Below are 26066 nucleotides of genomic sequence, written 5' to 3'. Positions count from 1 at the left end.
AATTAACTGAGGTACACAATTGGTTTTACCTTCATTGTGAGTACATAATAATGATGCAATTCAATTCAATTATTTATTTAATTCAAATCCATAGATTCATGTCGTCGTCCGTATTTTTCGTCAATAGTTATTTGGTTTACAAGAGGGCAAAGTTTTTAACACCTCATGCTAATATTGATACTCGAGCAAGCGAGAGATAACAACAACAAGACCACGAGTTTAGCGAGTGGTTTGAAAAGTAAAATATTGAGCATTGCGAGGGTTTCAAGGCATGAGAACACAACATTTTTAACCACACCAACAAGAGTACAAAATACTAACTGTAAAACATTACAAATCAAATCCAAATGAACACTATTAAATGTTTATCCTTAAAATCGTCGTTTAAAAGTCAATTCTACATTCTACCAATCAAACATGAGGAAAAATCGCAAAATTTGCATCAACTTACTTTGTAACTCTAATGGATAAAATACAACTTTCTCAGCAGTTTTTGGAGAGTAAACAAAGCCTGTGTGGTGGTGGGTGTGGTGGTGGGTGTGGTGAAAATAAATAACAAACATATTATCTAATTATTTTGTTCTTTACTTATAAGAATGTACGGCACTTCCTCATACATTATATTATTATTATTATTTATTTATTTTTTCGTTTATTAAAATTCTAAATATTAAGTAAATAATCTGTGTCTTAACTGCTAAGTCAAAAATGGCTTATTGTTTACAGCCAAAGTTCGGTTCGGACTAAATGCACTACATATGTATATGTACAGTCAGCAGCAATAGTTGCTAAGCGGGCGAGGTGTTCAAAATGATTTTGACGCGACTTTATTGTTAAGAGAATAAGGGCGTGTCAAGATAATTTTGAACACCTCGCCCGCTTAGCAATTCTGCAGCTGACTGTATGTGTTGTTTTTTCAGAAATGGCTTTTTATTCGACAACAGTTATTAAAATACCTACATATTTATGTTGTTCTGCTTCTCGTGGGTATTTCCAGAGACGAAGTATAAAACATTAAAATTCATCATAACTCGTTTGTAATCAAACGGAATCTTAATTAGTATGTAACACACGTATATGTCAATAAATACGTAATTAAGAAGTTAAATGTTTGACTTAACCTTTGAATTATTTGTTCTGGGTATTTATTTCCGTATTTACTTAGTTTTGTCATTATTAGGGGTACCTAATTCCCGTGTAAGTATGCGACAATACGAATGTACCTACAAGTTAAGGAATTTACAACTAGCTGGAAAAGTTCTTGGAAATTTCAGGAATCAAAGCCAAATATGTGAAAACTTTCCAAAAGTTTTTCATATCGAAATTTCGTAATTTTGGAAACTTGCCGAAGACATGTTACAATAGTAATCCAGATTATATTGGTAGATTGGTACACCAACAGTTATAATTAAAACAACGGTTGAAAACTTTTTTCCCCACCTCAAAAAGTGCACAGCGCCGCTAAAGAAGTTTTCACTTCAAAAAAACAATTTTGACCACCTGTGAACGTGTAAAAAAGCAATGTCACATAATTTCAATTGCAATCTCATTCCGTTATCGCTCGATCAGGGCAGGGCGTTGTTTTAAGCTAACTATGTTGTTAATGGGGTGCCTGTTATTAATGACGCTTCGTGGGGACATTTTTTAGAGACGCAACATGACTGGGAACCTCATATAGCATGTAGTTCGTATTCCTTTGGGCTTTGGTGAAAAAATAAGCCATATTTACTTTAAAATAGATACCAATTAATATGGAAAAAAAAACACCAAAAAGTATCTGAGTAATACCTACTACATAGAATGTAAACCTGCTATTTGGCTTCTTCAAACATAATTTATCAATTGCTAGTTCATATAAAAAGCGTAGTAAGTATTTTAATTAAAATTTTTGAAGTTCGTTTCCTTTTTTACTAAGTACCTATACCTAATAATTGAATGAAAAAACAAGTTCATTAACATAAAATTTAAGCTAAACTTTTGTACATCGTCTTAACAATTTACATCCAAAGATTTCAAAAGTAAAGATAGGCCCATAATTATAATTCCGAGCGAACATGTGCGCCAACAAACATGTGCAACGCGATTTGTGCACCAACGACCTGGCCCACTTCGTATAGTATAAATGTTTTGAACTGAGCTTGTTCTCTTACCTGCACTATTATACTTAGTGCTCGTAAAACCCGTCTTTACGAAGTGCATATCTAATTTATAATTAAGTCAATGTTTGCATCGCGTTAAAATCCTATAGTGACCGCCTCTTTCGCTCCGATTCCAATGTCAACTGTACAATACCATTGAACCCTAAGTGTAAAAACAGCCCTACAGGGAACAATAGCATAACTCACGCCCCCTCGCGGTCCAAAAATAACCCGTGACGCAGAAGGATTGTGGGGCAATGGAACTGTGTTTTTTCAGTACTCACTCAATTACTTTTATGATGTTTTTAACCCATGCAGTCGACTGATAATTTTTAACTTATCTGTCTCACCAAATGCAATAGTTATTTTCGATACAAGTGCGAAAAAGAGGAAATTCGAAACGAGTGGCGATAAATTAAAACACGACCGAAGGGAGTGTTTTAAATCGACACGAGTTGCGAATTACCTATTCGCACGTGTATCGAACAACGTTTTACAGTACATATGGCACTATCCTATGCACCTACCCCCCTTATTTATAAGCAGCAAAACACATCAGTGTAAAATTCTTATCAAGGATTATATCCGCCAAATATTGACAGTAACCGCAAGTGGAGGAATGTTATCAGCTATCCCATGAGCTCGCGTGTAGCAATGTTTGAGCTTTCTTAATGCCGGTGATGTAACTTGACAAAGGAGCTTACTATGAGATTGCATACTTGTATAGTTAGCTTTATCTGCAAATCGCCGCCCATTTTGACTATTTTACGTCCCTTAAAAGAGGATGACGTGACGCTAGTCATTATCTTCGGGCGCCCAGCAAAAGCAATGTGCCATGCTTCATATAATTTCATATAATACAACTGGCGTTAAGCTTGTCTATTACTCAGCGAGCTAAAGCATTGCTTTACGTGACTATTAGACATTGTTATAGGTACACTTACAGTTGTTTTTTAAGACTATGAAGATACCGGTTAGGATATTTACCTGAAAACAAAATAAAAAATATTAGACATTGTAATATCGGTAATTATAAGAATATAAGCAGAATAGATCTAGCTCTAAGTATAGGTCTCATCTGACAGTGAGAGAAATTAATAGAACGATTGACAAATGAAACGAAATAATCACATACGGCAAGCTGCAAAATTGCATGGACACATTATGAGTAAAATAAATTCATTCTGAAAGTAAAAAATATAGAGTCGTCTAGAACCCAAAAGAAAAGGATGAGTAACTATAGTAACTATAGACCAACTATAGTTACCATGTCATAATACCATGAGCACTGAGTAGTGAATAGGGCCTCAACGTTATCAATGAACTGATAAGAGTTTTAATTCTTCCGCATCTTACGTAACTGTTTGTGGAAAGTGATAAGAGATAACAGATTTGGGAGATTATGTTGCTGCGGTAAAAGTTTTTTATTTATGTATCACCATCATTTTCCACGGCTAATGGGAGCCAGGGGTCCGCTTGGCAACGAATCCCAATAATTGGCGTAGGCAATAATTTTTACGAAAGCGACTACCATCTGACCTTCCAACCCAGAGGGGAAACTAGGCCTTATTAGGATTAGTCAGGTTTGCAAATTGTTATTTGTTTTATATATATTTTTTATCGCCAAAAAGGCGGGATAATACGAGAAAGATGATAAAAACTTACAATTATAATTATGGCTGTTACTCGTATGAGTACCTTTGTTAGAACTTTATCGTGGAATGTAATTCAAGAAGTAGACAAATCTGTCTTATCAGTCAACTGTTATCTACCTTACTAGAACTTACAGCACTCGAGATAAAGAAATATTATACAGTTTCAGTATTACATGGGTGTAGGTATATTGAGAATTTGAAAGTGCCGTACTTAGTAAGTACGTATACGTACGTAGCACGGTCGCATTTTTGTCGCTTGTCACCATGCCTGTCACGTTCTAACAAGTATGTAAGTGCGAAAGTGACGGGCATAGTGCCGCTCCCATACAATCAAATCGCATCTTTTCTAAATTTTACGAATTATCAGTTAACTACCTATGTAAACGATCGGACATACACTAAACAAATATATCTCATTTACAAGTCTAGTCTGTCCTACTTGTATGCCAAAACTGGATTCATTGAGGACGAAATTATCTTAAACTGAATATCTTACAAGCCAACTGTAACCCTTATACAAAACAATGGAAAGAGCCATTCATTCATCCATTCATTGAACGACTCGCATTGTTCACGGTCTAGGTATGGCGATCAAGGCCGATTATGTAATTAATTTATTTTTAATTTTTGCTAATTCTCGATTATGTTTATTAGGTTTCATATGTTTCTGTTAGATATGAGCGCCGATTGGCATTTAGTCGGCGGCGGCGCGCCGGTCAAAATTGGTCGGCGGCGGCGGCGAATCGGCGGCGTGGCCTTGAAACACCTTCGATTAAATGAAAAAAGAATTCAAATCAAACTTTTACCAAAAAAACATGTTTTTGCTGTAAGAAAGTTATGAAATAAATGCATTTTTTATTTTCAAGGATAATTTATTGAATAATGGTACGAAAAAAATGATATCGTATAAACTGTGGATAAGCGGTATCGCGCGGCGTCAGAGGCGGTCTTAATCTTGGCAAGGCTCTGGCTGGAAGATCTTAACGATGCCCTTATCTTTTGTGCTAAGTTAAAAATTGCGGATTGACTGTATCAGGGAAACGTCTTGTCGACAGTCCAAAGAAAAGCGAGCTTCGTCATTAACCAATATCGATTCAACAAAACCGATTTGTGTCAAAAAGTGAGGCCCAACGCCGAGCTCCATGTAACACCGAAGACTTGATTTCGACGCCTCCATTGGGAGAGCGAGGCCAGAGGAAGAGTTGCAGGTAAGCATACAGCTAAGAATCGAACGCCAAGTGTAAGCTTGGCTGACGGCCGAACGCCTGGAGCGCCGATTGCGGCGCGCTTCTGTGCAAGGCCGAGCTGCAAAAGAGCAGAGCGAGGGCGCAGGCTGATAAAGACTGAAGCCATAGTGTTAAAGATCTGGAGCTTTCCTGCGGGCGCATTCGTGCGACGCCAAAGGCCGAGCTACAATGGAGCTAAGATCGGATAAGGAGCAATGCTCAAGCGTTTTAAAACAGGTCGAAAGTTGAGCTCCAAACAGGGCCAAAAACTTGCAGGTTCAGATAGCGGCTTAATTCCATGCGAGCGATGCAAGGCCAAAGATTGAGCTGCGAGAGAGCAAAGCTTGAAATTTGAACAGTGGCCAAGTTTAATTGAGACCCGATTCCGACACCCTTCCGTGCGAAGCCAACGGCCGGACATTTGGACGTGGAAACGCTTAATATCTCAAAATTAACCCCATTTTATACCCTTTAAAGACGTTTAACCATGCTTGCAATGGTTAAATTCGCGGTAAATGACGGACGGTTAGCTGGCAAAATTAGTTATGCATTGGATCGGTAATCCAAAGATGTGCGTTCGAGTCTCACGTTAGCCAGAGTTGATCACAGTTAATTTTTTCATTGTGATTGACATATGTCTAGTGTATACATATATACAAATTGTAATGTGGAACGTTCCACAATAAAAATGGAAGGAAATCAGTATGTTTATTACAAGCATATTAATTTCGTTTCCCCAAGACTAGTAGCGCGGTTACTAGACAGATAAGTTTGCATTTGCCTTCGATATTTTTGAATTATATTTTGAATTATATGGGCCTAAAATACCTTTTGAATGTCTATAAACTATTCGAAGTGGCGCCGTTAATGATCTAAACTCGATTAAAAATATATTATCTGATTCCGAAAGTAGTAGTAACTACCAAGGTCACGCCGATGCCACGCCGATAGCGCAGCATCGGCGGCGGCGGCGCGAAAATTTTGTCGGCGGCGGCGGCGCGCCGGCGCGGCGCTCATATCTAGTTTCTGTTGGACCAATGCCATTGTAGTGATATATGTGTTTACATATTTACAGATACGAGATAATATTTTTCGACTTCAGAAAACGCAATGATTTATTTTTGACTCTACCTAAGACACCTATATACACTGTAACAGGAGCAATAAATTAAACTAAAGGCTATACTCCTCAAACTGACCAACATTTGTTCAGCAACTTTTAAAAATAACTTATGTTTTGATTTTTATTACACATTAAAGTTTTTTCTAAGACGCAATCAATGTATTGCAAATTTTGTTATGTTTAAAGCGTGACAAGCAACGTCAAAAATACTCATGTCAGCGTACATTGAAGGCAATATTTATTTTGTATGAAAAAGAGGAAGTCTAAAGGATTCATAATTTTTAAAAGTTGTTTAACAAAAGTCTTATAGTTTGAGGGGTATAATATATGTTTTAATTATTTGCTCGTGTTACAGGCAACACCCTGTATATTATTGTTTCTAGCATACATATTTTTTACTTAAGTACAAAGACACCCGTATTATGATAAATTAAATATTCAAATAGATAGACCAAAGGAACATTGGATGTGAGAATTTTCTTAATTAATTGATTAAAAAGTTAAACAAACAAGACAGACATTTGTAATAAGTCACAATTTTTTTGACGTTTATATGAAGAAAACAGCCAAATTCTCGCCAAGCAACATTTTTTAAACCAGTTCGTATTTTGTAACGGAATATAATTCGATTTGATTCATGGATCAGCATATTTAAATAAACCAATTTATATATACCGCCGATAAACTAATGGAACTGACAACGCTTCATATAAATTTCACGTTGACAGCAACATATCTTTCGGTTGTCAACTGCATTGATAAACTTGTGGCCGATCGAGTGAATGGATTGAACGAATGATTGATGGCTGTAATCAATTGAAATGATGCATTGTTTTCTAATGTATTTGATTACGTTGTAATGTTGCTACGCCATTTTTTATTTACGTTTTATTTTTAGTTCAGTTAAGGTCAGCAATCCTTATATTATGTATTTTAAGACTTATTTTAGTCGGTGAAGAGAATTGGTAGTGACATAAGACAAAACATTTGGATTTGATCCAACTAGGTTATTAAATAGTTTTTGATGAGTATACATGACGTTTATGAATCTTGAAAAACAGTCTAATTTTGTTCTCGATTCGTATATGTAGAAGTGCAACAAATAAATGTCATATTTTCAAAGAAATTTATCATTTAATGACGGTACTTCCATAGTTTGTCATCGCAATAGGGATGATGACACATGTTGAATTTTATAACAAAATCTAGTCAAATAGATCCCATCAAAAACATTACATGTAAAAAGGTGCAAGTCTCGCAACGCTATTACTACAAAAAAGTTTTGAGATGTAATGTGAAACCAAGTCGGTTATTTTAATCAGTGCCAGGGGGTGTTAAAACCGTATCAATAAGATATCTTTAATTTGTAATACGTATAATGACTTGGCCATCGCACGGCTGCATAATGACAAAAGGATCATCATCACCTATTAAAAATAATTCTAATTGAACATAACGCTAGCGCTAATTGCAGTTTGAGCATTACACATATTTACGAGTATACGGTACGAGTAAAGCATTATGTGCGATTGCCAAGTCATTATATGTATTACAAATTAAAGACATCTTATTGATACGGTTTTAACACCCCCTGACACTGATTAAAATAACCGACTTGGTTTCACATTACATCTCAAAACTTTTTTGTAGTAATAGCGTTGCGAGACTTGCACCTTTTTACATGTAATGTTTTTGATGGGATCTCATCTCTTTTTGTAGGCAGTCCTTCTTTTCGGGTACTCATACCCATACTATGTATACACATATCATAACTAAACATATCTTCATTCATACTCACATCGTACATCGTAGTGTACCTTTACTTTACCTACTATTTGTAGGAACTGCAACAATAACTTTGTAATATCATGTATTTATATGGGATTACAAACTTACTTATGCAGTTCTTAGATCTTTTAAACGTGACTGATATTGCAATATTTTTAGGTTTTCCCTTTATGTGGCCATTAAACCCTAACTCTGTACCGAATTTCAGCTCTCTGAATTTATGGGAAGTACTAGTTCTATTCTGATGATCATGAGTGAGTGAGTGAGTGTCATAAATACGAAACTTTGCTTTCGCTTAACTTCGGAACTAAATGACCTACAGACTTGAAATTTTAGATTTTAAGTAATGTGATTATAGCTTACTGGATGACGAAAATTTCTGCGTTCTGGTCTTATCCAGAGGTTCTCAAATAGGGGCCTGAAAATGCGGCGAAATGGTTCCAGTAAAGGATGGTACGGCAGTGTTTGCTTCGCGCTCGACTTGGCGGGGGCACTGCCGTGCCCCCAGATAGCAAACGAGCAATTTATCACAATAATGTGGATATTAAAATAAAATATTGAAAAATTACAAAAATACAGGACCTGAAAGTTTCAAAATTTAAGTTTTTTTTTAACTTCCAAAAACGATAAAAGTAAGGATACCATTCGCCCTACAACTCATGGTAGAGAGATGGAGAGGTGCACTGGAGAGAGCCGGTCTGCGAGTGAGTAAAGAGAAGTCGGAGTACATGCATTGTAATTTCAGTAGCACCAACAATAGCGCCAGCATCTTCTTACAAAACCATGTGTTGAAAAAGGTTTCCCACTTCAAATACCTCGGTTCTATTATCTGTGATGATGGGTCAATAGACATGGATGTTACCCATCGTATAAACACGGGGTGGATGAAGTGGAGAGAGCTCACGGGTGTGCTCTGTGATAGTAGAATGCCAGTAAGAATCAAGGGCAAAGTATATAAAGCAGCAGTGCGCCCAGCAATGACTTATGGGGCTGAATGCTGGCCACTCAAAAAGCAACACGAAAATAAGATACACTGCGCTGAAATGAAAATGCTCAGGTGGGCAGGCGGCGTTACGAGGCTTGACCATATCAGAAACAATTATGTAAGAGGCAGTTTCAAGGTAAAACCTATCCAAGAAAAACTCGTAGAGAGCCGATTAAGGTGGTATGGCCATGTGATGCGACGACCAACAGAACACATGACCAAAAAAGTCCTGGATATGGCTGTTGCAGCCCGGGGACCAGGGAGACCCCTGACAACCTGGATGGCAGTTGTAAGAAAAGATATAAAGAATGGAAACCTAAGACCAGAGACGACCCAGGACCGACCGGCCTGGCGACGCATGATTAGAAGGGCCGACCCCAAGTAAATGGGAAGGAGCCAGGCAAAAGAAGAAGCAATATTTCACCGACAAAAACGCAATTTTCTTGTTTTGTCCATACTACAAGATGGGCTCCCAGAGTGTTCCCTTGTCGTTTTGTTTAGGGCGTTTCGCGAGTGAAGTGCGACTGTCGGCCTTTGACTACAATTTCTGCCTTTGTGTTACTTTAATGCAATGGGTCCCATATAGACATTTGATCCTAAAAACAAACCCGATCGATTGAAACCATAAATGAAAATTAGTCATGTAGCCTATTGTCTTACATATTAGATGAGTAGGAGAATATCATTTACTTGCCAGGGAAAAACATAAATATTATGTGCGAGTTCAGGTTAAATATTCGTCGCGTCTAGGTCGGTTTATCTAAAAAGTCTGCCATACCGCAGTTAACTTTTGTGGAGGTACTTAAGTTACCTAATGTTACCGTGTCGCACAGTGTTGCTCTACAAAAGTTAAATGCGGTATGAATGCACCTTTACAATATCATTCATTTTACGATAAGGCATCCCCAATAACAAACAAGCTATCATAGGTAAATAAAAAAGTAATAGCATATTTAATATCTTAATTAAAAGCATACAAGCTGTGAGTAATATTCAAATTAAATAGACAATATTAATCAAATCGAGTTATTACACCGAGATCGCGTGTTTAGTGACTATTCAGTCCTTCTACCTTGACGAGGTGGAATGGATGAGGCATTTGTTCACCGGAAGTACTTGTATTCCTACATAAAAGTTTCCTTTTCTTTCGCATTTATTAAAAGGGGACGTAAAGCTAGGAAATTAGAAGGGGACAAAAGATATGGCGCGCCGCGCGAAACTTGCGACGGAAGAAATCTTAATTTCTCTGAAAATATACTTGTATTACTTGTGTTACAATCTTGCTAATTAGATCCCTCGATATTTTTCTAGTGTAGGTCTCAGTACTCTCAGTAGGCTCTCATCTCAGGTCGCATTTCACGACCCGCGTGGAATTTTGTGAGTACGTTCGTTACATACATGGATTTGTTTGTCGATTTCGTTTTTGGAACATTTTTAAAATGTTGGGGGTTCGTCAGGTCCACAGGTCACAATGCCACTAGTATTTAGCATCTATTTATGAGTTACCTTACTTAAATGTACCTATGCAGACCATACATGACAGGTTTCAGTGCTTACTTGCAAACTAAACAAGCTACGGGATTATACTCTGGGGTCACGGAAACGCCACAGGTGGGCGTCCTGCCCCCAACCCCTGTGGTGTCTTAGCTCATATTATTATACCTATACAGTTTATGATCATATATGTCGGTCGTTTTCAGTATGGCTGTTGCTTATGCAAGACTAGCACGCGACTTTAAAGATAGTATGTGCTTGTAAAGTGTCGCCAATTGTCAGAGGATTAACACTCTAAACATTTTGTAATTCAATTACGTTTAAAACAAAATCAGCAACTATACGTAAAGTATTGCGAAATTATTATAAATGTGTGTTTTCCAGCTAAACAATTCAAAAATAAATAGGTCAATATTTTTTTGGATTATAGTAATCCTAAATCTTAAATCATCGGATTTGTAAGAATGATCCGATGTTCAAGAATCTAATCTACTCGTATCCAAAGCTCGTATCATATAACATATTTTCATAGCTCGAATTTTTTGGCACACATCCATTTAAAACACTTTAAATTTCAGCCCATCATCAATACATTTCTCAGTATATAATAAGCATAGCTAAATTTAATACTTACATATTTTTATTACATCCAATTTTAGCTCACAATTCCGGAAATTTGTGACGTCCCACGGGTAAAGGTAAGTTATGGCGGTTGGCGCTTACGCTATTATTAACGCCGCTCCAATATTACTGCGGCGCTATGCGACGTAAGCGCCAGCGGCCATAAGGTACCTTTTGCCGTGGGACGTCACATTTTAATTCGTATTGCATAACAAACAAAATGTATGTTTCTTCGAATAGCTGTACATGTAATCATAAAAATATCTAATCCGGTTTCGTTATATGAAAACATGGGAATCCTGCCAGATTACTCATCGATGAATTAAAATGGGGAACAGTCTCGAATATTTATATCAGATAAGTTGGCTAGATGCACTAGTTGACTAGGTCAATGCAAAACGAATGTCTAATTATTTATTTATTTTTTATACAAGGAATTCAAACAGCTATGAATAATACATTAGACTTTTTAGATTGAGATAGAGCCAATTATAGGAACTCGCAAATAGAAACTGATTATATGATAATTTGTGCTAATTTCGCTTTTGATAAATGTATGTTTACTTTAGGATTCAACGACGTTGTTAATGTATTAATTTTATCTAGATTGCCTCTGTGGAATACTTATTGCTTTTGTTTTGTTAAGTGTTTAATAGTTATCTAATATGTTAAGTACTTGAATGAATATGACTGTCATTTGGCCTTCCGATTCTTAGGATTACCTACCTAATCCTTTTTTTTTTCTTATTTAACGGAACACTAAAAATCTGTAGGTATTTGACCAATTAACAAAAGACTGCAAAATAAATTAACATTGCCGTATCCAAAAACTATTTTACAGCAACCTCATGAAACCAATGATGCTAATTAATTGTCAAAGGTTCTTGAACTATTGCTAATACACCGCCGAATAATAGGTCGTAATCGCCATCCTGTTTCTGCAAATCGCCGTCGTTTTGAAAAAGAAATAACAAATTACAGAAGAGCTGAAGTGGCATGGAATTTGTATTGAGAGACGGCATTTTATTAGACAATTTGTAGGTGTGACCGCTGATTTATACAGGGTGCTTCCTGTAACAGGAGCAATAAATTAAACTAAAGGCTGTACTCCTCAAACTGAACAACATTTGTTCAGCAACTTTAAAAAATTATGAATTCTTTAGACTTCCTCTTTTTCATACAAAATAAATGTTGCCTTCAATGTACGCTGACATCAGTGTGGTTGACGTTGCTTGTCACGCTTTAAACATAACAAAATTTGCAATACATTGCGTCTTATAATAAACTTAAAAGTGTAATAAAAATCAAAACATGAGTTATTTTCAAAAGTTGCTGAACAAATGTTGGTCAGTTTGAGGAGTACAGCCTACAGTTTAATTTATTGCTCCTGTTACAGGAAGCACCCTGTAGATGGTCTGATAAAGTTTTAACGAAGATTAGTAACGCAATGGACATAAAGCACATAAACATAGACAACAAAGATTTATATAGTTTTGATTTTGTCTACTATAAAATGCCCAAACTTTAGCATATAGAAAGGCACAGGAAATACAATACAAGTACATTACATACCTAGGGAGGTGAATTCGTGAATGCTCCAGATCGCAGGTGTTTGTGGCCCGAACCGACGGTGAGGGCCATAAATATGCGATCTGGGGCTTTACGAATTAGGCAATTCAAGGCAAGACGTAAAACTTTAGACAAACCACGGGCGGTATATGCACAATTATGTTAAAAAAAAACAGACTAACATTTTCTGTATGACATGTCAGGGAATGCAACATACCTAATTATTATAATTAATCAATCACTAACGGCACAAAACGATCAATTAAAAAAGAAAACATCTAACGGTTCAATAATCGTTTGAGTGCACCAAAAAACGCCCATGGCCCGTGCGTTCGGAGCATAAACATTAAAAAACCGGCCACGTGCGAGTCGGACTCGCGCACGGAGGGTTCCGCACCATCAACAAAAAATATAGCAAAACAAGCAAAAAAACGGTCACCCAATACATCCAAATACTGACCCCGCCCGACGTTGCTTAACTTCGGTCAAAAATCACTTTTGTTGTATGGGAGCCCCACTTAAATCTTTATTTTATTCTGTTTTTAGTATTTGTTGTTATAGCTAGCTAGCTATCACGGTTCGTGAGATACAGCCTGGTGACAGACGGACAGCGGAGTCTTAGTAATAGGGTCCCGTTTTTACCCTTTGGGTACGGAACCCTAAAAAAGAACTGACAGCTGTCATGTTGATAGCCGGCTTTAGCGCGCGTTTTGACAGCTTTTGTCATTGACACTGGCAATTACGTGTTGAGTTTGAATCCAGATAAAAAAGGGTGTAAAAAGTGCTTCCATTTTGTAACTGTACTTAATCGTCGAACGATGGTCGAACGTACTATTGATTTTTATACTTTTTTTGGATGAGGATGGACGCTTTTCAACTCTCAATTCACTTAAGCTTTAGATAAGTTAAAAATTCAGCCTCAAAATTCCAATAAAATAACTTAAGTACAACAAAAATACCCACCATTTCATGTAAAATGTTGCCAAGACGAAACCACAAAGGCTTGCACTGTCAAAAGGTTATCAGATCTCTTGTAGAGCCAAGCTTCTAACTACAAGCCCTAACTTCACAAACTTTACACCTTAGTCAAAATATATGGCTATTTTAAATTTGAAATAGGTATCAACTTATGCCTTTAATCATGATTATTGATAAATCACTGAGCCTTCTTTTGAAAGTCTATTACCATTGACGTATAATATCTAAGGACGGGCTAATAGGGCACTAAAAATGATACTAGTTCAGCGGTGTTACTTACGAATTCCAGCCAATCGTGCGGTCTAACGCAACTAGTTGCGACCAATATCGCGCGTAATGCGAACTCGTCAACCAATCGCGCGCGTGATGCGAACTCATCAACCAATCGGGTTGTAGCGATTTCACACCGCTGTACTGGCCCATGTCATGCCTCATTATTATTGCCCGTAAAGCCAGTCCCTAGATATCTATGTCAATGTCTATTAAAAATTGGACTAGATTTTTTGCCAATGCAATGGCAACGGACGCCACACAAACAGAATTAGAGACGAGCTAGTTTTTTTCTGATGCCGACGCTGGACGGCCTCGACTGTTTTTATTGCATCTATTTCTGAAGAAGCTTAGTCTGAGGAAGTGATGAAATTATATTTAATTTAGCATCCGTAAATATGTAATGAATGAGGTTTGGAGGCTGACATTGATGAAAGTTAGGTTTAGGAGTCTTTATTGCCAACTCAGTAGGTACAAGAGTATTAGTAGGTACACTCTATTCTCTTTGGTAGGTATCTACGTATAAAGTTCACTAACACATGGTAGGTAGTGAATTTTATAAGTTAGCATTGCTAACTTAGCAATTATGTACTTACTCTGCCAAATCAATTTTGTCAGCGGATATAGGTATTATGTATGCGCGAAAGGTACTACACACAAATTTTGAAATTTGCGCCTTTTTTCCTTTATTTTATATTTCGTCACAATTTTGGCATACTGGGTAAAAGCAACGGATCGTATCTAATCAAGAAAATTGAAAATCGTAATTGGTCAAGAAGCCTTCATATTTATACCAGTTTAACAGATGGCCGGTTCTGTTCTTGCTTCAACCGCAGGCAAAAAGACTAGTTTTTGTTACCTCTCGTCCCGATTACATAATTTAGGTCAAAGCATATGTTACAACTTACAAGCGCAACAAACTAGTTGCCTTTTATAGGCCAAAGTGTCAAAGACAAAGACGTGACATATGGCGCTTTTACTAAGTTATAAAAGGACGTAATTATCTTACGAATACGCGGGACTCGACGTTATTTATTCCATATCATAACCTCAATTACTAAATATGGCCGTATATAATGAGATCATAAGTCCAATCTCAATTTTTTACTTTGTAATGCTGTCCATCGATCAGCAGCGTAGGTAGGCAGCGTATGTCTAATTGGTGTTATTGACCCCAAAATACACTACTTACGAGTACATTAAGTCATACGAGTATTTAAAACGTATCTAAGTACCTACCTATAAACTATAACGAGTTCAATAGGTATAACTATAACTACATACTTTATAAAAAATAATTTCAGCGATTTTTCTTCGTCTATTTATCGTATACTGGTAATTTTTGAATGTTACGTGTATGTGTAAAAATTAAAAATAACATAGAGGCCCGCTAGTGTGACGTAATTTGATAAATATTAAGACTGTGTGTGTTCTATTATCTAGCGGATCACATTGTTACCGTCAAAAAATACTAACTAGGTTTCTTATATAAAAACATACCTGAACTATGTGAGATAACAGCGACCAACAGGAACGCCAGACATACGGACAAACTTCTTAATTCCATAGTGAAACGATATATTTTCAGTCAACACTTAAAAATATACACACTACTAGGCACTTGTTTGGTAAAACTTCCAAAAATACACTTCGACACTCCACTAAAGGCACTTCCTTCGTTGCACTAATCAGTCGATTCTGTAAAAAAAAAAAAGAATATTAGTATAATTGCGAAATTTGCGAAACAAAATAAAATCGGATATAATATGCGTTCTGTTCCATTTGGTTGATACTCGTATTACCTCAACTGTGCATTTTGTGTTGATATCATTGTAAATTAAAAATAGGTATGAGTACAGTTTTTCGTAATCGAATTTAATTATAAAATTTATAAACATTAACGACATGGATACATTTAGCTTTGTATTAGCGGTAGGATTGCGTACGATCCAATTTAATAGCAATGACAAATTTTATATGCTCATAATTATTGTAATTACGTCCATGATGAAATTGAATCAAAAGTGCTATATAGACCTTGCAACAAATCGCATACGATTTTATATACCTACATTGCTGAATGTTGCTGAGTTTATCTAAAATCGCATGCTATGTGTTGTAAGTTGTAAGGTTTCTGGGGTCCTGAACACAATTTTTAGTGTTCTGTACCAAACTTTGTTCACGAAACACTTGTCACTTATGGGATCACTTCGGCTATGGGATCTAACTTGCAAATTAGTTTTTCGTGTTATCATTTTAGAGGAAGCGCCTTGACACCATGGACGTAAATATCGGACGTAGGTATGTTTTGTACATCGCTGCTAGCTGCTCAAAAGGCAATTTTAAGATTTGTCGTTTTCAAATATTTTATGTCAATAACGTTACTTTGAGATATAAAAGTATTGAAATGATGATTTTAGATTATTTTCGCTCGACAATAGTAGATTCGTTTCGAAAATTTTCAATTTCCACATCGAATCATTTTCAAACACTATCTTTTGAACGTTCTAAGTCAAGTTTTCATTGGAAAGTCCGTGGGCCTTTTCCTTCGTTTTATGCCTTCAGAATAATTTTAATGACGCCCCTCTCAATAAAGCAAAGTATGCAATAAAAAGAGCCATTTCGCGAACTTGCTCGGTCACTTGGATGCATTTTACAACTTAACTGGACTATAAACGAAGGGTTGAAACATAAAACGGTACTGGAATTATTATTTTATGTTTTTGTTATTATTAATTTATTCTAACGTGGCGAAACACCAGGATGGTGACAAACATTATAGTTAGAGACGCCTACACTTATACAGTACCTTACTCTACATTGCGATAATTCAGCTTGAGTGAAGTTAATTAGTCCGTCATCTGTGGTAGGACCTAAGGAGGGTTGTGGCAATGAAGATTTCTCGAAAACTATGATTGGTAGCGAGCTGGAACCAGCGCTGTCAAGTCCCTTTAGAAATGCGTATTTGAAGTATAGTATCTGCTAAGGGTGCATGTAAAGTGGTTTTGTACAACATTACGTACAGTCGACGTCAAAGATATATTTACAATTGAAAGTTACAAAAAAATCTTTACATTAAAATAAGTTGCCATGTAATGTGACAAGTACTTGTTTACGTGATATATTACAGTTTTATATTTTGCCCAAAATATGTTTACACTATTTAATCCATGTAGTTTGCCCCTTTTTCTGACGTATGTTCATTTACATGACAAGTTACAGAATAATATTTTTTTTTTTTTTTTTTTTTGTTAAGGCATCGCGCTCCTGGCGCATTCAGCCAAACGAGTAAAACGGGGAAACGGAATTAAAGGATTACATTATAACGGGTAAGTCGGAATTTTGGAAAAGGATCAGGGAAAGGTAACGTATCATAAATTATAGTTTTATATTATGACGTGAAAGAAATGAATATAATATTTTAAATATATCTGGAGAGGAATCATTAAGATACAGGAGTGTAGTAATAGATGTGGGAAACGGAACTTTCAAATCTGACAGCTGTCTTAATAATGTAGAACGGTCATATAGGTTACAATTACAAGCAAAAAAAATATGGTTAAGATCAGCGGGATCAGTTCCGCAAATACATGCAGAACTGGCCACGCGATTTTGCAATTTCAGGTGTTCCGGAGTACATACATGACCCAACCTCATTCGGATTAACATACTGGTAGCCGGTTTTGATAATGAGATTTTAGCAAACCAAGGTTTGGCAGGAATTGATTTCTGAATGCTCCGATAATGTGACGCAGCGGCACCCGCACCAGATGTCCATAATTTCGTCCATTCCTTTCGTAGGAATAATTTAGGCAGAGTCAGCAGGTCTTCAGCAACATTCTTAAACGGAAACATGTCCCCACAACTGATGGCATCTCGAGCTAAGTCATCCACCCTTTCATTACCCTTAATCCCTCTGTGTCCAGGGATCCAGGCAATGGAAACCGAATAACCTTTAAGGTGACATTTTAACAGTAGGCTACGGATTTGATATACAATTGGATTATTCGATTTAGATTTGAAAGGAAATTTAGATATTGCCTGAAGTGAACTTAGGGAATCTGAGAAAATTATTGTTTTTTTGAGATGCATTATAATGATGAACTCTATTGCTTTCAGGATTCCAAAGCACTCACCACTGTACACAGAGGATTCCGGTGGCAACTTTATTTTTTGGTAAATATTAGATTGGGTGTGGACAACACCAATGCCAACACAACCATTGTCTGACATCTTAGAAGCGTCTGTGTACATATGATGAGCACCCAGACCATCTGTACCAATGAATCCCAGGAATTGTTGATTTTGTTCAACATCATTCTTGGAGACACCAATATTGAGGAGAACCGAAGGAACAAGAGTCAGAGAATCATATTCATATTGGAAAATGGGAAGTGTTGAAGAGCTAACAGTGGGAGCTGATATAGATTTAAGTTTTTGAAAACTTTTGATTAAACAAGGAGGACTCTTGTGTTTCCAATAGTTGGAAGAAGTTATTTGAAGCAGGAGGTTAGACAGGATAGCCCAGAGTTGGTGATTAGAAAATTGGGAACAACGGAAAAGAAACCTATCACAAAGATATTGGCGTCGTAAATGAAGAGGAGGCTCATCACACTCAACTTGCATAGCATTGATAGGGCTTGAATTCATGGCACCACAAATCAATCTCAATGCTTTAGATTGAATATGATCTAGTTTTTGGAAGCCAGCTGCATATCCTGGCTCTAACAAAAATGTCCCATAATCTAGAATACTTCTTATTAAAGCATTGTACATTAGTTTCATGCAAAAAGGATGTGAACCCCACCAGACACCAGAAACACACCTGAGGATATTAATATTTTTTTCACATTTTGAAACTATATACTCACAATGTGGGAGGCCTGTTAATTTACTATCTAAAATGACACCAAGGAATTTAGTTTTATCTTTTACTGAAATGGGGCAGTTCCCAAATTGCACGTTGATTGGAGGAGGAAATAGTTTTCTAGTAAATAAAACCACAACACTTTTAGGAACAGAAAGTTCTAAACCATTAGAATCTAACCATAACTTCAAGGAACCTAAGGAACGAGTGACGGATCTACTTGCCTGTTCAGGAGAAAGATTTGATGAATAAAGTAATAAATCATCGGCATACTGTAAAATCCTAACTGAACCATTTAGGGAAGACTCTAAATCAGATGTATAGATATTATACAACAAAGGACTTAATACAGATCCTTGTGGTAGTCCTCTCCACACTAAACGAGATATTCTATTGTTGTCATCTATAAGAAGACTAATGGACCGTTCAGATAAAAGGTTTGTTACAAAGTTACTTAACATTTTTGGAATGCCTAACTTGAGAAGCTTTTCTTGTAACACTGAAACCAAAACATTATCATAAGCAGCACTTATATCAAGAAAAGCAGCTACTAACGACTCATTTTTAGAAAATGCCAATCTTATGTCTGCAATAAATATTGATAGACTATCATAGGTAGATCTACCTTTTCGGAATCCAAACTGGCTATGAGATAGTAATTGGTTCTTTTCAACAAAGAATTCTATTCTGTTTTTAATTAAGTGTTCAGCTACTTTTGCAAATACTGAGGAAAGGGCAATAGGGCGATAGGAAGAAACGTCTGATGCTGGTTTATTGGGTTTTAAAATAGGAATAACTATTTGGGATCTCCATGAATCAGGGACTATACCGGACTGAATAACCGAATTAATTATGTTTAAATAATAAGAAAGTATGCCATCACTGGCATTTACTAAAAATGAGTAGGGCACTCCATCTTCACCCGGAGCACTATCTTTTAAATTGCTTAATACACCTTTTAATTCCTCCATTTTAAAAGGGCAATTAAGAGTGGAATCTAAGGAAGGATCGTATAAAAAGGTTGCGGGCTGGAACACAAACTCTTCAGGAACAGATGAAGGTGCTAGTCTGTCCATAAATTGTTGCGCAAGATTAGGAGGCAGTGTACGCCTTGAGGGTTCGTTGAATGCATGTCTGAACCTTTTGATGTTGTTCCATACTATCGACGGTTTTACATTAGGATTTAGAGACGCACAGAATCGTCTCCAACCTTCAAACTTCTTCTTACGTAACAATTTCTTAGTATCACGCGCAACCTGCATGTACGATTCAAAGTTTTCAGTTGTCATTAAGTTACGATAACGTTTTTCAGCCTCCTTTCGTTTTTTAATAGCTAGGGAACAATCCTGATCCCACCAAGGAGGAGAGGGAATTTTATTAATTGCACTATTTTTAACAGGGAATATATCATCAGCTGCTTCTGTGATCACCCGGGCCAAAGCAACCGAGCAACCGACAACATCAGTATCATCTAAACTAGGCAAAATCAACAATTTCTTCTCTACGCAGCTTTTGAAATTTTTCCAGTCAGCATTACATAAATTGTACTTAAGCCTAGGGCTAAGTTTCGGAGATGGTCGTGAAGATGAAGGAAATGAGACTATAATTGGAAAATGATCACTACCAAATGTAGAATCAAGAGTTTGCCAGGTGAAAGAAGATGCAAGTTCAGCAGAGCAAATGGATAGATCAACAGCGCTGGGTGATTCTGTAGGTGCTGTACGGCGAGTCGGAGAGCCAGTATTTAGAACACAAAGATTGTGATCATCTAAGATTTTTAGAACACGATGGCCATTATAGTTGGATACTGAACTGCCCCAAAACTGATGGTGTGAGTTGAAATCGCCTAGAATCAACAAGGGCCTTGGTAGAGAGGAAATTATTTGTTCTAATTCGTTAAAAACAGAAGATGATTGATGAGGAATATATACAGAGAGAATGCATATGTTATTTACAATGGCAGCGACAATTGAAAAATTATCGCTATGAGATGGGATATGAAGAGATGAAAATGATTCAGAATTCCTGACGAGTAAAGCTACTCCACCCCACCCGTCAGGACGGTCCTCTCTGAGGCATGAATAACCAGCAGCTCTGAGAAGAGCTCCAGGCTTAAGCCATGTCTCAGATAGGGCAAAAACACATGGATTAAATTTATTTAATAAATGAATTAAATCATGTTTTTTATTGATTACACTTCTGCAATTCCATTGTATTATATTGTCCATTATTTTTAATTGCAAATGTAAGAGAGTCAATCATAGGGGCAACGTGGGACGGTAAAGTAAGGTTTGGCTTTGACAAAAGAGATCTTAGGGCCTCGATAGACTCGGTGATTACTAGTCGATCTTCCTTTTCTGTATCCTGACGAAGAGCACAACCGTTTGCAGAAGATGGTATGGAGTATTCACTTATAATGGCCCGATGTGCAGCCACATCATAGCCATGGGTAGTCTTTTTAACAGAAGGACGAGGTTTCAAAAAAATAGTTTTTTTGCTGCTATGGCTAGAAGAGCGCATATTCGAACTTGTGCCTGGAACTGAACTTTGGACACTGCTACGAGGTAAAACTGATTGAGTATGTGGTTGTGACACTTGTGACTTAACCATGTCTGCAAACGATTTCGATACGGCTGGGTGCAGTTTGACAGCTTCTCCATACGAGATGCAGTTATTTGCCATACTAACTTTGATTTCTTTTTGCCTTACATGTTCTGGGCATGACCTGTTAGTGGCGAAGTGAAAGCCGTTGAATAAACAGCAAATGGCATCCTCCTCCTCCACTAAACAGGTGTTTCCAGGATGCATTTCCCCGCACTTGAAACATTTGGGCTTCGAGCGACAGTTATTTTTGGTATGACCAAATTTACAGCATAAAAAGCATTGAATGGTTGGAAATATGTACAATTCGACGGCGAGAGAGTTGTAGCATGAAAAGACTCGTTTCGGTAATACTTGACCATCAAATGTCAATACGACTGTCTCTGAGGGTTGCCAGGTAGTAGAACCATTAACCACGACTCTGTGGTTCAAACGTCGCACTTTTAGTACTTTTCCACACCCCACGGGCACGGAAATGTTGGAAACAATTTCCTCCTCCGACCACTCTGCAGGAATACCGCGAACCAAGCCCATACGGGTCACGGAAAATGACGGAATGTATGCCGTAAGATTTTCTGACTCAAGACACGTATTGGTAACAAATAAGTTCGCATCTACGTAATTTGAAAATGACATTGCTATACGCGTCCTACCAATACGCTTAACACTTCCATTTATAATGTTTTTGAAGCCTTTTTTGACTAAGAATTTCCCAAAAGACACCGGGTGTAGAGATGATTTTGCATCGGTTTGTTTAATTTGGACGTGCACCGTAAAGGGAGCAACATCTGAAGATGAAAATAAATTCCTGCCAACCTTGGCGCCAGTAGTGTCATTGTTTGTATTTAATTTATCCGAAGAGTTTATGGTAGGCTGAATATTAGACTTCGAAGGAGCTTGTGTGTTTTGTATGTTCTCCTGACAATCGCACGAATAGTCCCCGCCATTATTTTTCCTTCTTTTTTTATTACATGCTTTGCATAGTTTGTCAATCTTATTTCTTTTAAGTTCACTCCTGCTATCCACAGAAGTGTCCGTGTCCATAGCTGAATCTATCGTTACATTACTTCCGACCTGGAGGTTTTCACCTCCAGGGTCCGGGGGTTCTTTGTCCCCCATTACATATATACAAGAAAAACTTACCAACTACGACGAAATCACACTAATTATATATACAAATACAATAATATATACAAACTATGTAAGAAATTATGTACAAATTACCGATTCCCTGATCTACAATATTAAAATTGAAATTAAATTTACAAGAAACCTAAAACTTGACCGCCACGTTTCACGTTTCCCGCGCTTTCTCAGAATAATATTTACACCCAATGTGTCAAACGTGATACACGTCAAGAGCAACATTTCTGTTTTTACGTTTCATGATGCATAAAAACTTTTACGCATTCTGCTACAAAAACATATTTACACAATTCACCTGTTTATTTACTAATTTCTTTATAATTCACCTATTTCATTCTGGCCTACTTTTTATTTATGAAACCTCCTTGCTATAATTTTCTTTACCTTCTTACTTATTTTTATTAATTCATATTAAGAATATTCATATTAGCTTTTGCGTTTGACATGGCGCCGAAAAGGGTTAACTTATAATTCTTCAGTATCTATGCATTTACAAAATAACCGGCCAAGGGCGAGTCGGATTCGTCCATTAAGGGTTCTGTACAATTGGCAAAAAATCACGTTTGTTGTATGGGAGCTCCACTTAAATATTTATTTTATTCTGATTTTAGTATTTGTTATTAAACTTAACGGCACAGAAATACATCGTCTGAAAGTTTTAACTATTTGTGAGATAGATGCAGTCTGGTGACAGACAGACAGACGAACGGACAGTAGAGGTTTAGTAATTGGGTCGGTTTTAACCTTTGGGTACGAAACCCTGAAAATCAAAAATACTGAAAATGGTTTAAATGTAAACATCGAAATTACATACTCGACATAGCATTGACGTCATCTAAACGAACGAGACAAACAGACCATTTGACAGTATGGTACTCTTTTCGACGATTGTCATTATTTGAAATTAGAATGCAGCTTTCAAATGTTTGTAAAGATATTTATTTAGCAGGAGGTATAAAACTGTTTATGTATGGTTGATTGTAAATATTACATTAGATCTTTACATGCAATTTAATTTGGTACATTAAGAGTAAATATTATTCTGTAACTTGTCATGTAAACGAACATACGTCATAAAAAGGGGCAAACTACACGGATTAAATAGTGTAAACATATTTTAGGCACATTGTGTGAAAATATAAAACTGTAATATATCACGTAAACAAGTACTTGTCACATTACATGGCAACTTATTTTAATGTAAAGATTTTTTTGTAACTTTCAATTGTAAATATATCTTTGACGTCGACTGTACAAAAACACGCGAAGTAACTTTCCCCTAACATTTTTGATTGTATCTATATCATAACGTATTAGGTATTACATTTACTTTGTTATGATATTTTTACTTACTTTAATTTTTAAAAATCAAAAACGTCTGCGAACGATGCTATTAAGCTTAGAATAAATATAAAATAGGAAAAATTACTGTCTGTCTTGGGTGAGACTTGACCAGAGGCCGTGAGTTCAAGTCTCACTCAAGACAGTAATTTTTTTCTGGTCTATGGTTTTCCAAGTTTCAAAATGTGACTTTGTTTTATAGAGTTTGCATATTGTTTGGCAATTATATTATTTTATCGAGTTTGTGATTTTCTGTACCTAGGCGAGTTGTGACCGTTAATATATAGGTAGGTTTTCAAATCTCAAGATTTCCTAAGATGACATACATGATACATGTTCAGGAAATATATTTAGAAACCTGTTTAGACTTATTGTCGTGCCTTATCATCTAGACGTGAGCAGTTGACCTATTAGACTATCACTTAGGAACCAAGTTAGGTACTAAAATGTATTAGGTCACTCTCACAACAACCGGGTTGGAATGTATTGTGATAGTTTTTATCTATTTTATGGACTGTAAAATTGTTTTGTTCTATGGGTAATTGGGTTACTGATATTAAATACCTAGGTCTTGCAATAAAATTACATATACCTAATAAATCGTACCTATAGATGCTACTTTCTATAAAATAAACTACTTACTTATAATTACAGGATTGTTCCAAAAACGAAACTCGGTTCTAACTTTGAGACTGACCTTTCTCAGTATAAACAAATCCTTTAACAAGAATGTATCGACTTCAAAGAACTCGGAAGGAAGCTGAGGCAATAAATCTATGCTATTTATAACACAGATAAGTATGCGTTTCCTGGCCTTCTATTAAAAGACGATTTAAGTGCATTGATAGAGTATTGGACCGCTCGTTTCGACATAGGCCAATTCTGATTGAACAATTTGATATGGTTTTCAACTTGTTTTGATACGATCTTGACCGTGTGCACCAATCAGCGTTAGCGTTAAATGTAATCAGTGTGGCTACTACCAGTATGGCACTGACTTAAAACGCTAGCGTGAACGTAACTTTCTATCTATGCATATCGCTCGTACTGACATACATATTATCGTATTAGTGCGAGCGAGATGTACCTATAGAAAGTGAATTACGTGAACGGCGTATATAACAGTGTTTACTTGACACTGTCAGCGACTCGTGGTACGGGTATAGGCTATTTCACCAACTTAAGAATTGACATCGGACACATTTTACTCTCACTTATTGGTGTGCATGGGATACCCGACGACACGACTCAAGGTCGTATCAAAATGAAACGAAAACCAGAACAAATTAGTAAATCAGAATAGGCCTCGTGGACCGCACGTTTCGTCATACATTTTAAAATGATTATGCCTTCATAAATCATATCGAGATTGAATAACGGTAGTTAGATTAATGTTATTAAGGTTTGATATTGATATTGTGTTATTTAATTATTCGTTGTCGTAGCTACTGCCAGACTGCCCGTCTGGCGGCATACAAGCGGTAACACAATGGCTGATGGATTAAGGCTCTTGAAATTGTATGTAGGTAAATACTAAATTGGAGTAGTATCATTATACCACGCCATTGTGATTTTTAACGCACAAAACAATACAACGCCAATACTTTGTGCATACAAAAATATCATAAAACAATATTTACGTTGAATTCAAAATATAATTATGAATTCTTTTCACACATTCACTTTCACTGATTCTTTATTGGTAAAAAATTACACATCATATACCTACCTATCTTATACACAACCTATTTATTTTTAAACATAATTGGTATCAGTTAGTTTATTTAAACAATACGTAGAACCAAAATATTTTCTTAGAAGTTAGATAACAAGATGATAATATTTTACACAATAGTTTTTTACGCGCACAAAACGGAAATTGAACTAATAAAATCGTTTCATAATAAACAATCGATTCTTCGACCTCAAATACCTCAATTCAATGCAATGGATTATACGAATGATTAGGTAGTTAGGCCTTGATGTATTTGTAATCACCAACGAATACATTAAGGTGTGTCAACATTTGAGCATTAAGGAGCTGTGGTTCAAGGATACCATCGAATTAACTATTCTGCCGATTGAAGGGGCTGATTAAAGGTGATCAGATTGTTTTTTAAACGAGCGAACGCAAAAACTTCCCATTTCAGCTTGGGTCTGTCCCCCTATACTACTACAGATCGCATTTCTCAGTCGATGTTCGTGAAATTGTGTGCGCAGATCCAATAATTATGTAGGACTGTTGCGCCGATTAAGTTTTTGAA

At 36.5% G+C, this 26066-nt stretch overlaps 1 protein-coding gene across 1 annotated transcript in view; it reads right to left on the bottom strand.

The window, feature by feature from the left end:
• Positions 1–26066, bottom strand: part of LOC134658647 (neural cell adhesion molecule 2-like) — a 193310-nt gene that overhangs the window by 154748 nt on the left and 12496 nt on the right. The window contains exon 2 of the mRNA XM_063514298.1: positions 15348–15545. Coding sequence (XP_063370368.1) covers positions 15348–15414 — 67 coding nt within the window. The 5' untranslated portion in view covers positions 15415–15545. The remainder of the gene's footprint in view (positions 1–15347; positions 15546–26066) is intronic.

Source organism: Cydia amplana, chromosome 23 (genome assembly GCF_948474715.1).
Source record: "Cydia amplana chromosome 23, ilCydAmpl1.1, whole genome shotgun sequence".
Classification (NCBI taxonomy): domain Eukaryota; kingdom Metazoa; phylum Arthropoda; class Insecta; order Lepidoptera; family Tortricidae; genus Cydia; species Cydia amplana.
Note: the sequence above shows the minus strand (reverse complement) of the source record. Positions and strands in the feature narration are given on the sequence as shown.